We start from the raw sequence: 17,617 nt of genomic DNA, 5'->3' as shown, positions 1-17,617 counted from the left end.
TTAATATTTCTTAAAGTTAATTCTACAATTTTGTTTTTATATTTTTTCGGGTGATTTTCACCAAACGTATGAATTTGCATTTAATTTTCTGGATAATTCTTTAGTAATAACCGAAATTTGAGAACCTCCGTCAATTAAACATCTTACAAAACAATGATTTTGAGGTCCTTCTGCTATAGCATTTACAGTTTGTAAAACTATATTAGATCCAAATTTAGATGAAGAATTTTGACTTACTTCTAATGGTTTTGGCTCCTTCCCTTCTTCTTTGTCATTCAAGTCCGATTTTAAACAAATTGATTCATGATGTTTTCCTCTGCATTTTTTACACGAAAATTTGTTTCTGCATTGAGTGCTCATATGATTTCTTCCGAAACATAAAAAACACCATCCTTTTCTTCTTAGGAATTCTAGCTTCTTTTCAATATCAAAAACATTTACAGTTATACTTTGAATGATTTTCACAATCACAAAAAATGCATCTATAATTTATTGTTGACAAGGCGGATGCAGTTCCAGGTTTATTCCGATAAAAGTTAGATTTTCCCTTCTGCTCAAATCTGGATAAGTCTTGGCTATAATTATTTTTCGTGTGACTAACTAAGCTTGCTGCTTCACGACAGTTAATTTCCTTTTTCAAAAAACTTAAAAGTTCTTGTATATCAAATTCTTTTTCTGATTTTCGACATCGATTGAATTCAAAATTTAATTCTTCTGGAAGTTTCTGCTGAATAATTGGGCATAGTAAATTTCCATAACTTCCTGCAGTTACATTCAATGATGACAGGCTTCTTATTTGTATTTCACATTCATCATATAGCCTTCTTAGTGCTTTTAAGTTGGAAACAGTTCGAATAGGTTCAATAGCAAGAAGTTTCGTCATATGAGAGCTTATCACAATGTCCGTTCTTCCAAAACGCTCTTTCAGAATCTCGATAGAGGAATCATAATTCTGATCACTAATGGCAAATCCAGATATCGATGCGAGAGCGCTTCCTCCAAGCAAGGATTTCAAATATGCAAATTTTTCAGTCTTTCGTAATTCGTTGTTGTTATGAATAGCTGTTTCAAATTGATTATAAAAATCCAACCACTTGGTAGAATCTCCGTAAAATGTTCCTATTTGCAGACGAGGTAGATTCATTATTTTCGATTCAGTTTTAACAACAACATTCATTATTTTCGATTCAGTTTTTCTATCGCTTTCGATATTAATTTTAGAATTAGAAGAACATCGATTTAAAAATCTCTGAATCCTACCTTTCCATGTCACTATTTTTTCTTGATATTCTTGGCAGGTGGTTATTTCGTTTTCGAACTCCTGTTCAGCAACAGTGTATTCCAGTTTTTCATCCAATTGTTTTAATTCCATCATTTTTGCATTTAGTTGCTCACTTAAATCCAATAAAAGTTCTGTTTTTTCAGCATTCTGCGATTCATCTGCAAAACTCGCTTCAATTTTCGATATCAATTTAGTAGTTAGCTGTCTTACCACAGTTCGTTTCATTTTTTGGTTCCCTATCACTTCTTTCGTAGCCATCGTTCTAAATTAATTTATCCAAGTATTCTTCCAAAAATTTTCAATTCCATAAAAAGTCCCCTATTCCAGGGATTTCGGCACCATATTAAATCTGTACTCTAAAGATACTTGGATACCCAAATAAACATGACTCAGGAGAAACGAACACAACGTTTATTTCATATGGACAGCACAAGAGGGAATAAAAATATAACAAATATGAGAAAGTAAATAATTGGCACAGCGCCATCTATTGATATTAATTTTAAACATAAATTTTAGATATAATTTAACACATTCCACCTTAAGTTGGCACTGGAGAGAAAGGTAGGTAGACCGGATTACATGGAAACTGGGTTACTCTTTAAGTCAGTACGGGGATGAGGTAGCAACAAAGGGAGAGAAAGTGGCCAGTATTGGCGTTTAAGAAAGCAAAACGCCGATTTTTTTTTTAAAACCAAGAATCGTACTAAAATTTTGTACAGAATACGGAAAAGAGCACGATTTTTTAGAGCATATCTCATAATCATTATTTTAAGATACTAGTTGTAAGCTGATTTCTTAATTAGTATTTAAAAAGCAGATTTTCTTATTATGATTTTTTATCTAAACGAAGCTAATTTTAAACAGAAAAAAATATATATATTTAAAAATATTCCTTTTTGCTGAAATATAAGCAAAAAAAAAAAAAAAAAAAAAGAAATGCATAGATGCGCAAAAATACTTTGTTTTAAATATTTATTTTTATATTCTTATTTTGTGTAGATTAATGTACATTAATTTATCCCACATTGGTGATTTGTTGGGGAAGGAAAAGTCAGCATAGGCTGGAAATTATTGATCATGTAAAAGATCATACTTATGTTTTATAATACTTACTGTTTTTTTTTCTTATTATAATTTTTTAATTAAGCGAAACTAATTTTAAACAAAAAAAAAATTATTTAAAAAGATTCTTTTTTGCTGAAATCTAAGTAAAAAAAACGAAATGCATAGATGCGCATAAATACTTTGTGTTATTTTATTTTTATATGCTTATTTTTTGTAGATTAATGTACATTAATTTATCCCTCATTGGTGTTTTGTTGGGGAAGAAAAGGTCAACATAGGCAGGAAATCATTGATCATGAAAAATATCATACCTATGTTTTTTTAATATTTACTGTTCTTTTTTTTATAAATAAAAAATTTTAAAAAAAATTTCAGAAAAGTGTTTTTTTTTTTACTATAAAATTTTTTTTCCTGAAATATATTTACTTCTAAGAGACAAAAGAACTTACCTGAAAAAAATAATTAGTATTATCCATATGGGGGGGCGCGTACTGTTTGTTCCCCCCCCCCCATGTTTTCAGCTGCCATATCCCACCCTCTTAGACTCAAAACGAACTCTTTGAATAACATGATAACCACCTATCCTGGTGGTTATCATGTTATTCATTTAATATTTTAACAGTTGACAGTTCCTTCTGCAAACTCTTTGTGGGGTAGCCCTGAATTGAATTCAATCCACAATTTCTCATCAGGCGAAATTTTACTTGGATGAGTAGGCGCATTTCTTCAAAAGAAAATACATATTTTGAAATATAAGAACTTTCCTTTACTTTTCAGGACCTTTGGAGGTGAAAGGAGGCTTAAGAGAAAAATCCGTAATAATTTGTTATTTAAGTACAGTAGAATTAGTTAGTCTCGAAATATTTTGTCAGATACTGAAATATCTTAATATTTTCTACATAAGAGAAAGGATTTCTCAGCTTTTTGGGCTTTGTATTTCAAAAATAATTATTAAAATATTGATTGTTTTAAATTAACCTTTCGATGTTTAAAAAAAATTAATGATTCAAATTTTGTGTCTTTTTTGAAATTATTTCAATTCCTATACATTTTATTAGTTTATAACTAACGAATTAACACTTCTATTATGGAAATTGTACTTCAGATAATATTTAAAAGTCCCTTTAATTGAGCAAACTAAAAATCTTAAATTTTTACATTATTTAAGTTCCTATAAAAACCGAATTGTACTTCAGAACTAAACATGGCGCAAAAGACGCAAAATTTGAATCTTTACAGAGATCGAATAAAGCGAATTTTTTTCTTCTTTTGTCGTAAAAAAATAATAATAAAATCACATGCTGAATTAGCTACACAGCAAATATGCTCAACTGTCATCAGTTTAATAATATTCACCTGTCTATTGGGATGTTTTTTTTTTCATTTATTCTGAGGGGAAAAAAATTTTCATTACATATTGTACAGATGAGGTTAATAGTTAGAAAATTAAATAATCAAATACAAAAAAAAAAAAAAAAAACGAAATAAGAACTGCACAAGAGAAAGTACACTTAAGCAAAGCCAAGGCGAATGGAAAAACTGACTGACCAGTGTAGAAACATAGCCAATGAGCCAATTCCTTGTCCTTGAAAACTAATTCAGCGCCAAACTAAAACACCTCCTTCTTCTTTGTACATTCGCTTTACTGAGAAGGTATTTATAAGTTAAATACATTTAAACATGAAAAACTTCTAATGAATGTTTCAAGACATACTTTTCTTACTATGCAACATTTATTTATATTTGTACGCGCATTTAAACTGCAATTAATTCCAAAATAGCGAAGAACTACTTTTCGAAGGCGGAGTATTACATTTCTTACCTTTCTCTCCAGTGCCAACTTAAGGTGGAATGGACTATAGTGACGTCGTTGATGACGTAGGACTAACCCTGTCTATTGTTTGGAAGGAGGCGGGGTTTGACTATATATAATACGTCATCACTGTCCCTGTCGCGACTTTACACATTGTCGACTCCCGGGCACTTCTTTGGCACCGTATTTTGAAATTCGCCAATCTTACATACGATTTAAAAAACGCATGAGTGAACATGAGGTGTGAATAAATTTAGCTGCTTTAAAAAATTTTGTGTATTATCATTCTCTTTTTATTCGGATTTCCTGAAACACATATTTATTTCTTACTTTTTTATTTCCTTTTTAGGATAGTTTTGTTGTGGGTGCAGGATATATGAGTAGGGTATAGCTTTTTAATTATTTTTATAAAATTATTGCAAATAATTTATGGTGTCTTTACCAAGTATGTGGACACAATATTCTATAATGCAGCAGGGTTTTGTACCTTATTGTTTAGTTTTTAGAACCTTTAATTTAAGTAACTACACAATTTATGAGTTTTAAGCATTTTCTTTTTATATACGTGTAATGATGAGGAGATTGTTGCTGTCAGCTTTATACATGAATTTATTCTTTTTTACTTTTCTGACATTGATATCTATGATTAAATTTGATGTAATGATTCCCATTTGCAGTGCCAACAATATTTGCGTCCAAACAATTGTACTTAGATTTGACACTTTTTTGTAAATGTTATGTCCCAAACGATAAATTTCTTTCATACGTATTAGCCAACTCCACAGCTTTGGTAGCAAAGACTGAAAAATTTGTAGCAGTTAAAGTATATTTATGAGGTGAACACAATTTTGATTAAAGAAAACATTTTATGATTTGTAAAATAAAAATATAATGTAAACAGTAAGCATCAACTTTGACATTCTCATATCATAACTCAGTGTTTTCACTACAGCGCGAGAACGCGAGAATCTCGCATATTTTTTTTATTTTCTCGCATTAAAAAATGATTACCGCGAGAAATTCGCGCAGTCTATAAACCAATTTTAAAATTCGCGAATTTCTCGCATTTTGAAAAAAAATTCTCATTTGCGCCATTTAGAATAAAATCCGTTTCACTCTTCTTCCTGGATCTTTTATTATTTTCAACATCTGCCCCATTATCTAGCTTCCCTATTTACCAGTATTGTTCAGAACCTTTAAGAACAACAGAACACCATCCTTCCGAACCACGGAACCTCTTTCAGAACGCATTTCTCTGCAACCACGTGTTTACCGTAGGTAAGGTTTCTTCATGTAAGACGTTCAAATTTTTTGCTCGTTAATGTAAGATGGACAAATACCTTGTAAAGCCAATATCTTCTACTCCTTAACGGACGAATGAAAATGAAACAAATGTGGGTAGAAACGATCAAAACGAAACAAATACGCATTTGAGCAACCTAATGAGAATAGCTGATGAAAAAGTAGATGTAGAACATTTTCCATATGATGATGCAGCAAAAATATTCAATGCATTAAAAATTAGAAGATGTTAAAAATGCATTATAATGAAAGAAAATTTTTTTTCAAGTCTCTTAGTGTTTTTTTTTTTTTTTTAATTTTTGAAATCTCACTTAACTTTTTAAAATCTCACCCTGTTTTTGAGAAAGGGTGAGAAATTCTCACCCATTTTTTTTCTGAAATGAAAACACTGTAACTGTATAACAATATAAGGACAATCTGTTTATTTATTTCTGATTCATTAAAGACAAGATATTGAGTCAAATAAGAGAATCTTAACAATTTTAAAATTTAATAATTTTCTTTAAATAAAGAAAGTAGTTTTAAAGCAATTGGGTTGAAAGGCTGAGGACTTACACTTTTCTCAAAAAAATTAATCGATGTTATGATAATAAAACAAAACTCCTGCGATCAGTTATCTCAGCAAAAGTAAGATTTCTATTATCAAATAAGAAAAAATTATTACCATTCTGCAAGGAACAAATAAAATAAAATAGGTCATTCAGTTTTCAGACACACAGACTGCATGACAATCCAAGAATAAATATTTGAACTTTTAAAGCAAATTGCATACAATAAAAGCTATTGTGTAAAAAAAAATTAAAAAACAAGTTGTTACAAATGAGACTTATATGATTCCAGCAACTGAAAAATTCTTTTGGAATTTTAAAGACTAATGAAGACGATTAAATAATAACAGAAAAGTTTTCCGTGTCTCTTTTTTGAAGCAGAATTTAAATTAAAATACACATCTCACTTTTTCTGATCCTGCTTTTCTCTGAATCTTTCTTATTAAAATAGATGAATCGTGTTAAATTACGTTACCTTAAGTTAGTAAATGTGTTTTCGCATTTAGATTGATAATAAATGTAATAATTTTCATAGTATTTTTTCCATATCTTATTTAGAGCCCAAAAATTGAATAAAAAAAATTATAAAATATATAGACCAATTGTTGAGTTATAGAATCTAATAAGCTGAAGTTGTTATAAAATTATGAATAAAAAGTTACAAGATGGATATGTTATGAAATTAATGAAGCATAGAATAAAAGGATAAATATATATAGCAAAATATATGATAAAATTAATTAGGAAACAATTAAAACGATGGTGAGTAATTTCAGATATATACAAATAATAGCGATAGAAGCAAGAAAAATGGAAAATATCGGAATTTTCCCTGACGAATTTAAGAAACATTAAAAAAAGTTAAGCAGCCACAACTTTAAGTTTCAATAAATATGATTTGATGTTATAAAAAATAAATTAACTATACGAAAATAGTAGTGAATATGTCATAGATTTGTTTCTTTATGTCGCTGCTTCAGTAAAAATATTTTTTCTCCTTGTTTTCCTAATAGCACGCATTTTACAGAAAATATTTGAACAAATTTAATGAAAATATTTTCAAATTTTTTTAAAGACTCTCTTATGAAGAAAATACTGTCAATCAAAAGTTGTTCAATATAAAATATATGCAATTTTTTTAAGATATTGTAAGCATTTTTAAGAATACATCTTTTTTCCAAAATAGAAATAATTGATAAAACCTGGTAAAAATGAAGGAAATGAAAATAATTATTTTTCAAACTGAGTAAAATTTTTTTTAATACTTTTATCTCTAAAAATATGTACACTTAATAATGTGATGATTTATATAGGGAATTATTTTTTTAAACTTTGTTTATTAAGATATTCAAAAGAAATTGATTATTCTGAATAATTGACTATTTTATTACTCCAGATTTTTATTTAATTTACAAGAATAGTTTTTATTTGAAATTTTTTTTAATCGAAATATGTATGTAATTAACTGAAATAATTGTGTATGTAAATTTTTCTTCCTCTTTCTTTAAAGAAGGACGAAGTATTTTGTTCTCGTTATTTGAATTTTTCTAGTCTTAAACGAGGATAAAATTTTAACTTAATTCAACAAGCAACTTTTAAAAATATCCATGAGCGCGAAGATTCATTTATGACTTTTGCGAGTGCTGTATTGAGGCGAGCGTACGGTTGCCTCTGAGTGAGGGTTACTAGATAAGGCGGTGAAACAGTTGACAAATAAAACCGCGGCGAGTGGAGGTGTCGACAATGTGTAAAGTCGCGTTCCTGTCTATGCTGTACCATTTAAAAAACAAGCAAAAATAGTCAAATATTTGCAAAATTTACTTTGTAGTTCTTTACCACTTTTTTAATGATTTTGGCGTGTCCGGAGCAGTTGGCATCTCTGTAACTATAACTAAAATATGCTTTTATTAATTATTTAGATTTATAAAAGCCATATTGCCTTGTTATTGGCATCAAGATATTTAAATTATTACAAAAAATAAATCAAGTTTTCAAAAATTTTTTAAATATACAAAGATTAAAAAAGCAATTTTGTTTATATTTATTTCATTTTTAATTTAAAATTTGAAAATTACTTTAATTACAATCAAAAGAGAATTTTTTTAAAAAAAAGTATTCGGCCTAAAATTTGGCCAAATATTCGGTATTCGGCTCCATCACTATTCGTTACATCACTTAACTCAATTAAATTGTTAATTATCCCCAAGATAAATGATTAATTTAATAGTAATTTTTCTATAATAGTTTATCAACCAAACCTTTTACTTATTGACAACTAATGCTTAGCTTAATTTTATTTTATAGCCGTCGCTGACCAGACGACCCAATTTCATGGGTTTACGACTACTGATGTTCAACTCCGTAGCCTTTTAAAATTTTGAACCAATCCAGAAGACTGAACCCTCCTGGATCAGTACGCCCAGATGTATTGATTTGTTATGGGAACATGGAGGACTTTGAGACTCAACAGATTTAACGTGCATCAGTCACCACTTACAACACGGAGAGTCTTCAGCCGGCGAGGGTCGAAACCCACGACCTCTTGGACATGGCCCAAACGCCCTACCGACCAGGCTATCCCAGCCTTGGTTAGCTTAATTGAAAAAATTGCTGTAATAATTATTTTTCAATCTGGGCCTAAGTTGCAAAACTGATTATAATTACGTGGCACTATGTTTTTGCTGGCAGGCTTAAGGGCCACCTACTCTGTGTGAATTATTTGGTTTACTAAAGTCTGCAAATCAAATGTCTTAAGATTTGTCTAGGGGGGAAACCGATCATTAATTTTATATTAGTATTGTTAGATAAAGTGTAGTTTGTTCACCAGGAATTGACACTTGCTCCATCATCTAATCGGACGAAGAGTTCATTTCAGAGCATGAAATACCCGCGTTTAAAATGGAACCCCCGCATAACATACCCGCGCTTTAAGTTAAAACAACCGTTAATGCACGCCAAACACTAACAGTAAATTCTTATTAAGTCACTTACTTCGCTTTATCATCTGCTATTATACCTTTCGTTACTCTATCTAATTAAATATATTTTTAATTTAAAAACGGCTGTGTGCCCAGCAAAATGTTTTAAAAAGGACAAACTATTCACTCAAAAGAGAGAAATATCATTAGATTTATGAAATATTTAATGTTAAAAAAATGTACATAAAGATTGCGAAATAAATATTTTTGTCATACAATCGACAAAAAAAACAAACTTCTTTCAGGATTGTTCACATCCTTCTCTCAAAAATAGCGAAATAGTATCCTCGCGTACCACGTGATGAAGGCGAAACCAAGTGCCAACTTCTGGTGAACGAACTCAGGGGAAGCAGCAAAGTTTTTTTAAATTTTAGGGTAATTTTAGGAACTTTTTTCAAAACATTTTAGGTAAATTTTAGGGGTAATATATGATTTTGCTAGGTTAAAAACAGATCACACGGTAGTTTATTCCATAACAGAAGATTATTACAATTCATCCACACATATCATATATAATTGCAAGCCATAAAATAGAGCTCTGAAATTTATTAAGTCAAGAATGAAATCTCTAAAGTGTAAAAATGAAATTTCAACTTTACATATTACCTATCAGAAATTAAGTGCATAATTCAGGAACAGGCAAAAGTGAGAATAAATCAAGAGAAAAAATAAATTAACACCAACTTGGATTTTTACTTGATTTTTACCTTCTTAATCAAAACTTTATTATTACCCTTTACCTTACTTTATTAAGAAAAACTATTGTGTGATAATATTAGATTTCAAATCAGCAATTTATATTAGAAGTTAGAGAAAAACAAATTAATCATGATCATTTTTCTAACATATTCTTGATATGATTTGTGAGATTCTTTTACTGCCCTCAATAGTGTTGTGGTGATCTCAACACTCCTCCATAATTTCAAATGGTATCTTTGATTAGTCTAAGAGACATAATAGTATTCTCATGGTGACTCACATTTAGCATTGCTTTATTTATCGAAAAACCTCTCTAAGGATCAGAATTCCCATGTGGCAAAATTAAAACAGTTTTAATTAATGCAGTTAAATTCTTATATTTTAGATTATTGCTTTTCTATTTATATTTAGCCTATAACTCTAATTTTTTAGGACACCAACAAAATTTATCAGATTTTTAGGAATTTTAGGGATTGCACATAGTTTTAGGAATTTTATGAATTTTAGGGTGAATGCGACCCCTGGAACTATCAAGACAAAAATGCTGTATAGAGAGGCGAAATATGTACCGAGGGGCTTCACAGAAGGCAAAGCTTGACTAACCCTACCCCTGTAAACGGTACATGAAATATCAGTGTTCAAGAACATTGTCACTTTTTAAAGAAATATTACAAAAAAGTTCGTATTTACCTCGTCCAAAATATAGTAACAATCTCTAAACTGCTGCAAATAAATCTCTTCGCATTTAGAATCATCTCTGTCAATAGCAAGTGAAGATCTTCGTGCCAATAAACATTTCTCTATAATAGATTTTGAGGCACTGTGTAGTAGAAATAACCTAGTTGAAATTAGTGAAACAGCATCAGACATTAAAGCTTCGATTTCTCTATTATGATCATCAGAGTGATTACCTTCGTCAAATATTACGCTGTGCACTATTGAATACAAATAAGAGATTGAAGACGGATATACAACATTTGACATATCTTGGTATGTATCATTAAATAATCTATTTTCAACCATTTTTAAAGCTCTTTGGGTATCTAAAATCCTATTAGGATCTATCTCATCTGCATTTCTAAAAAAGCATTCAACATCACTTATGAAATATTTTAAGTATTCTTTTGAACTCTGGCTCTTGGGATTCAAGAAATTAACCGTATCAATACTAAAGAGAAGTGAAATAAGCTGCTGACGTGTTTCATTAGAGCTATTTATAAGCGCTTTTAAGATCGTATCAATTAGAATATATTCAGGCTTATCTTTATGAATGATTTCTTTTAGCTCACAGATAATTGAACGAGCTTTTAACTCATCTTTGTTCAGGGTAATTTCTACGAGAGGGTGAAGAGAGATACAGTCAGATTCTTGAGTGACTTCTTTAGCGTTTATGAGAACACCGCAGAATTTTTGGGCTCTGTTGTTTTCCTTGATAACTTCTAAGGTTTTCTGAAAGTTCTCCTTAAGTCGCACATGAGAAAAACATACCTATATATAATAAAATTATAATTAAGACCTAGTAATACTTGTCAATGAAAAGTTTAATTATATTTTTTGCCCTGAATTATCCGAGGAAGATTTATTGCATTAAAATTTAAACCAAAGTTACACCTTCAGAAAAAGTTGAGATTTGTGTAACATTATTTTAAGTCTATAAATGTTTATATTTCGTTATTATAGAAATTAAATTATGAATTACGAGCATGAATTATTTCTTTATGCGCCATTATACTTCAAAGTTCAATTGTATTAACTCCATTTATAAAACGCCATTACAATGTAGAAAGCGCCGTTACATTGAAGAAAACACTATATCACTGAATAGGGCCTCCACACGGTTTCTTACAAGAAGTCTGCGCAGAGTACTTAAAAAGCCGACCACTTGTGCGCATGAACCCAAATTCTATTTTAAAAATACTTGAGCGTTTTGGCAGACAGGTCAGTCAAAGAGGGAATTGAATAGAGGCCCGCCATTTAAATAGATAAACAAAAAAAATCACAATGCATACATAAAAAACTTTTATGTTTTCCCTAACCAAAACCAAAATTGATTTAATAAAAACATTTGCTTACCTCCAACGTGAAAGATTTGTGTTTTCTTAATATCCTACGAAAATTTTATATAGAAATTCCTAGTTCACAGATTCTCTTACGATTAATTTGAAAAATAACAAAATAAAATCAACTACAATAATTAAGTAAATTAAACAATTAGGCTAGTTCAAACATTTAGGGTAATTAAAGGGGGAAAAAAGCTTTTATAATTAATTAGAAAAAATATCTCAACTTTGTAAGAAAGAAAATTTAGAATTGAACGAAGGCTAATTTAGAGGCACTAATGGAAATCTCAAGATTCAAAGAAATTCTAACAAGACCCTACTTACAGCCCTAGAAATGTTTTTTTCCTAGAAATTTATGACCAGAAATGAGACAAAAGGGGGTTTCTGTAGATATCTGATATTTCTGAAGTTTTAGGAAAAAAAGAGCCCAAGGCAATATAAAGAAGCTAAACACATTTTCTCACAGTGTAAAGTGATGAGGGGGGTAGCTACGGACAACTCTGCGGGTGGTAGCTACGAAAGTGGGGATATTTTCATGAGAGGAAAAATCAGGGATATTTTCATCAGTGGTTTTCGTTAGAAAAGTGAAGAATAACAATTATTTAATATATGTAAACACTTTGATTAGATTTTGAAAAGCATCCAACAAGAATATATTTATATATTATAGGCTTCAGAGGGCCCCAACTCTGAATAAAACTTTAAAAAAAAGAATAAAAAAGTGGGATCTGGGGATTTTAAATAATTTGAGTAATAATGATTTTCCTTTTAATTTTTGTAATGTTAATTTAATTAAAAATATGATTGATGTATTCTAGGTTTTTATATAATTTTTTCTCTTAACAGGGCACAATTCTAGTCTTAACTGAGCAGCCCCAGTTAAGCATTCTATTAATTTGTTACGTATTTCTTTCTCCTGACTTTTTGCATTTTATTTTATTCTCTATCGGCGCATTGTAATAGAGGGCGTTGTTTTTTTAGTTTTTAGTGTTTTCTTTTCTTCGGCTTGCTTTTGAAATTAATGTTTGACCTGTGACTAAGTGAGTTTTTATTTTTCTGATGGTTTGAGTTTCCTTTCTTAATTTGTTATTCGTATTTCAATGTATATTGTTTATCCTGGACTTCTATACAAAACCATCAGGGTACTGAGGGAGTTAATTTAAGCATTTGCTTCTGCCTCAATTAGAAATGGTTTTGTTCTTATGGCTACCGAGGTCGGTACCCCCTGAAGACGTTGGCTTCGGTGGTCATATTTTTATTTCCTTTATTGAAACTTTTTTCTGAAATTTCTGCTGCTTTTTTGCGCGTTTTTTTCAAAGAAGTTTTATCCTTATAAAGTTTTATCCATCCTTAAAAACGGCTCTGGTGCTTTAGGCTAGGTTCATCTTGAGCAGATTCATTATCGTTACTAGGTTTACCAGTACACAGATCCTTAATTACCTAACAGTAGAAATCTACTTACTCTGTTGTTCCAAAAATGCCATTTAGGGAGAATTTGCAGAATGGCCTGACGATACATCGTGTATAACTTCAGATAAATTTTCCACACAACTTCTTCACTAAACCAAGTATACACTAGTTTTCTAAATAGAAAAAAGATTTATTAGTAAGCAAACACTATGTAGAAATTACGAGACTTTATAGCCATCCCTTATTCATTTGTAAAGTAAACTCTCGATCAACCAGATTATCCCGAATGATCTCAAAAAAAAAAAGAAGATTTTTTTATGAGTAAAATTGCCGCAACTACAATTTACGCCTACTTTGAATTACATTATGACAAATTACACTTGATGAATTGGTGCAGAAACAATTTAACTAATAATCTTTAAATGCATTTTAGACAAAGTATTTTTTATCCGTTCCAATTAATCAAGAGTAACGTGTTTATAAAAGTGTAGGGAAGGCAGGGTTAGCCTGGATGGTAGGGCACTGGACCTATGTCCAAGAGTTCGTGTGTTCGAATCCTGTCGGCCGAAGACTCCCCGTGTAGTAAATGGTGACTGATGTACGTTAAATCTGTCGAATCACAAAGTCCTCCATGCTTCCAAAACAAATTAAACCTCTGGGGGTACTGATCCAGGAGTTTCCTTGTCTTCTGGATTGGTTCAAAATTACAAAGGCTACGGAGTTGAACATTAGTAATCACAACACACGTAAACACAAAATTCAGTCGGCTGTTCAACATTATTAAATCTAACAGTATCATTAAAATGCATTATTAAATCTTAAATTATGTTAATTATTATATCTTATTTAAATTGCGTTGTGTAAAAATAAATTTTATTTTAAGCTCTTGAGAAAAATACATTTTTGCTAAATTAAATTATTATGCAATTAACAATTAATTATCTTTTAAAAGTTAATTTACTAAAGTTTATTTGAATAAAATATCATTTTAGAACCAGATTCGGAGCCTGTTAAGAAAAATGAAATTAGTAATCCTAAATCATTTTAACAATCGATATAAAATCATCAATGCTACAATTAAAATATACCCCGAGAACAATGATTAGACACTACTTCTTTATTTGACAATAGTCGTTACATAAATCATTTACTATTTTCAAACTAAAATCAGTAGATAAATTATAAAGATACGCATGATGATGCAAAAGATATATAAGGCAAAAATAATTTAATAATACCTGGAGTGGACAAAATATGTGCACGTGGAGGGAAAACAACTAATTACTAATTATCGCGTTTTCCATTACTAGTTAGATCAAATTTCGAAAAAAAACATTATTCTTCATTAAAATTTTGAATTACGTAGGCAATTATTAAGGAAGAATTTTTAAAAAAATTTATTAAAGTATTTTACATTTTGGCGGGCTCTGAAATCGCCACTGGATCCACCGCTCACAACCAACAGCGTATTCACGTCAGTGTTGCCAGAACTTATGATTAAAAAGTAGCGAATGGGAGCTCACTTGTGTCTGTGGGTACAACCGGCTGAGCAACTGCGCATGCGCAGGGCGAAATTTCTGACGCCTCAGCCAGTTGTAAACAGCGAAAAAGTGCCAAATATTGCAAACCTATCCCTTTACAACTGGCTGCGAGATTTTCGGCTTTGGTTGGAAAGTTTATCAAATCATTGCCAGATGGCGCTAAATTTCAACGAACAGATGGTGATAAGAGGAATAAATTTTCATTTAATAATGATAAGTTTTTAATGAATTTTTAGAATATACATGATTTTTTAAAATTGTCTTATAATATTCGTGAAAAGAAAAAATAAGTGTGCTGATAGCTACAGTAATTAACTTATACTACTAATATACTATTATATAATTAATCATATGGCTATAGCCAAAGATACTATTATATATCTTTAAAAGTATGCAAACTCATGATAATTTTTTATTTCCAAGAATTTTTCAAACATATGTATGTATGTATATATATGCATTCCAAATTCATGTGAATAGTTAGATAAATAGCTATATATTAACAAAATCTATTATTTAAGTGATAGTACATATTTTTCTCATTAAGACATTGTATACAATTACAAAAACAGAGTATTTGGTAATTCAATTTCACTATCTTAGCATTTCATTCTTTGTAAATATTAAAGATTGATACAAAACATGGATAAAATTAATTTGATCCTATTCAGAACACCCATTTAAAGCCTACTTCATACAAATAGGTAAAATTATAGTTGTGTGTCATAATATGTAAATTAATTTTACATGATTAAATATTGCAATTAATATGATTAAATAATATAATTTCAATATGATTATGACAATCTTACTGCTTTAATTATTATTTCTCACCTGATTAGGCACAGCATAATTTACCTTAAAATATGTATTTGTAACACAGAAGAATTAAAAAGATTCTTAGAATTGAAGAAACAAAAATAGACAAGCATATAATGATATTTTCCTGAAATTATACATTTATTTGTTAATTATGAGGTTTTGAGCAGTTAAGTACAAATAGTACTATTGCCAATAAATAATGTTTCATGGAAATTCAGCCACTTAATAACCCTTAGCATTCTGAGTACAGTAAAATGATTTATTTTTCTTACAAGTTTATCTAAAATATACAATGGATTACCAATTTTTAATAACTAACAATCATATAATAATATAATTAATAATAAAAAATTTTTTTAAGTGGTTACTTTTGATGTCACTTCAGAATGATTAGAAAATTTAAAAAATAATAGGTATATCCTTTCTTAAAATATAAGTTATCTTGCCATATCGTGCTTTAGTCTATACTGTTATTATGCCTTATACTTACTGAAGTAATAAATATTTATCAAATAAGTAACACCAAGAGAAGCATATTTTATCTTAAAAACCATTTAACACACTACAAAATATTAAAATCATAAAACAAACTTCAACTAACAAATTGACCTAACTAAAACTGCATATAAGCCTGTGTACTAGTAAAAACTGAACAGTATACTTATCATTTGGGAATTCATGTGAAAACCTTGTACAAGCTGTAAATAATAAAAAAATTAGGCATGCTACTCTTGTAAATAAAAATGCACCCTCTTGCAATAACAGTTACACAGTACGTATAAGCACGAACATAATGATTGATGATTAGAAGATTAAATAATAAAAGTATTCCATTGAAATTGTCATTATTTTTCTTTTAAATCTTTATATACAGGCATTCAAATTTCATCTATTTCACGTTTTGTATGCAAGTTTCACAATTTTTACCAACTGTCATTATTCCGCCACTAAAGGAGAGGCACTTTTGGTAATATCCTAATTTTCAAAGCTAGTGAACCGGATAAGCTGATCTCTCCCCTTTAGCATTCATAAATGTTTTGCTCATGATTGGACATGGTAATTAAAACACAATGGGCACCAATGAATAGTACCTCACTAACTGTCCTACTTTGGCTCTTATATTTAGTAAGATAATGCAACACTTAATACGCACCATACAAAATTGTTAAACATCTAGGTATCCAAAATCCATAGGTTAAATGAACTATTTCTATTAGCTGCTAAAAAAACATATATAATGCAGTATATGCTAATCCACATGGAATTCCACACACAACTTAATAATACAATATATATCTCCTTTTATGAGGATGTAAACAAAAACCATATACATATAGGGTAAAATACTCACCATTATACTTACTAATACACCTATATTATCAGATTCCGAAAAAACTCCACATCAAGAAAGTTGTTTGTGGAAATCAAAAGATGCGGCTTAAAAGGGGCAATAGAAAGAAAGACTTGATATCAAAATAATAAACAAGTTCCCTCACTAAAGCCCCACTGAGCCATCGTGCATCATAGATTTAGATTATCCTTAAACTGCACACCTCTCCACAGTTAAAGGTAATGCTTGCACAACCTCTGCTTAAGAAATTTTACAGTACTTACATACATTCTGGTATTTCATCAATTATTGATGGGAAATATATATAATCATAAAATAATCTTAACTTTACTGGAATTTTGCATAAGTAAATTCAGTTAAAAATATGTTGCTAAATAAATCAATTAGTAAAAACTACACCAATTATAAAACAATGAATGTATCAGATAACATTTGAAAGACTTAATACGGTGCTCTTTTACAGATAACATTTGAAAGATATAATACGGTGCTCTTTTACAGATAACATTTGAAAGATTTAATACGGTGCTCTTTTATATTAACTTAGTTAAATTTAATTCGATGTGATATACAAGTCTACAGTTACCACATTACTGCGTAAGCTCAATCACAGTAGTCAATTTTTTTAATCATAAAAAAACAATTGGGATTATAAACACAATACGTCTAAAAATTTTAATAAATTCATCTTAATAAGCATCATAATTTAAGAGTCTACATACGGTTATATAATCTTAAAGAAA

The 17,617-nt window shown here is 29.7% G+C and overlaps 1 protein-coding gene across 2 annotated transcripts in view; it reads right to left on the bottom strand.

Annotated features, from left to right (window-relative positions):
- Positions 1-17,617, bottom strand: part of LOC107452138 (uncharacterized) — a 110,327-nt gene that overhangs the window by 63,699 nt on the left and 29,011 nt on the right. For both annotated transcript variants that reach the window (XM_087161462.1, XM_087161463.1), the window contains exons 2-3: positions 13,213-13,333; positions 10,381-11,178 (exon numbers count right to left, since the gene is read on the bottom strand). In XM_087161462.1, the coding sequence (XP_087017588.1) occupies positions 10,381-11,178; positions 13,213-13,333 (919 nt within the window). The remainder of the gene's footprint in view (positions 1-10,380; positions 11,179-13,212; positions 13,334-17,617) is intronic.

The sequence above is a fragment of the Parasteatoda tepidariorum genome, chromosome 4 (assembly GCF_982258835.1).
Source record: "Parasteatoda tepidariorum strain Cologne lab strain chromosome 4, Ptep-v5.0, whole genome shotgun sequence".
Classification (NCBI taxonomy): domain Eukaryota; kingdom Metazoa; phylum Arthropoda; class Arachnida; order Araneae; family Theridiidae; genus Parasteatoda; species Parasteatoda tepidariorum.
This window is presented reverse-complemented; position numbering and strand designations above follow the sequence as displayed.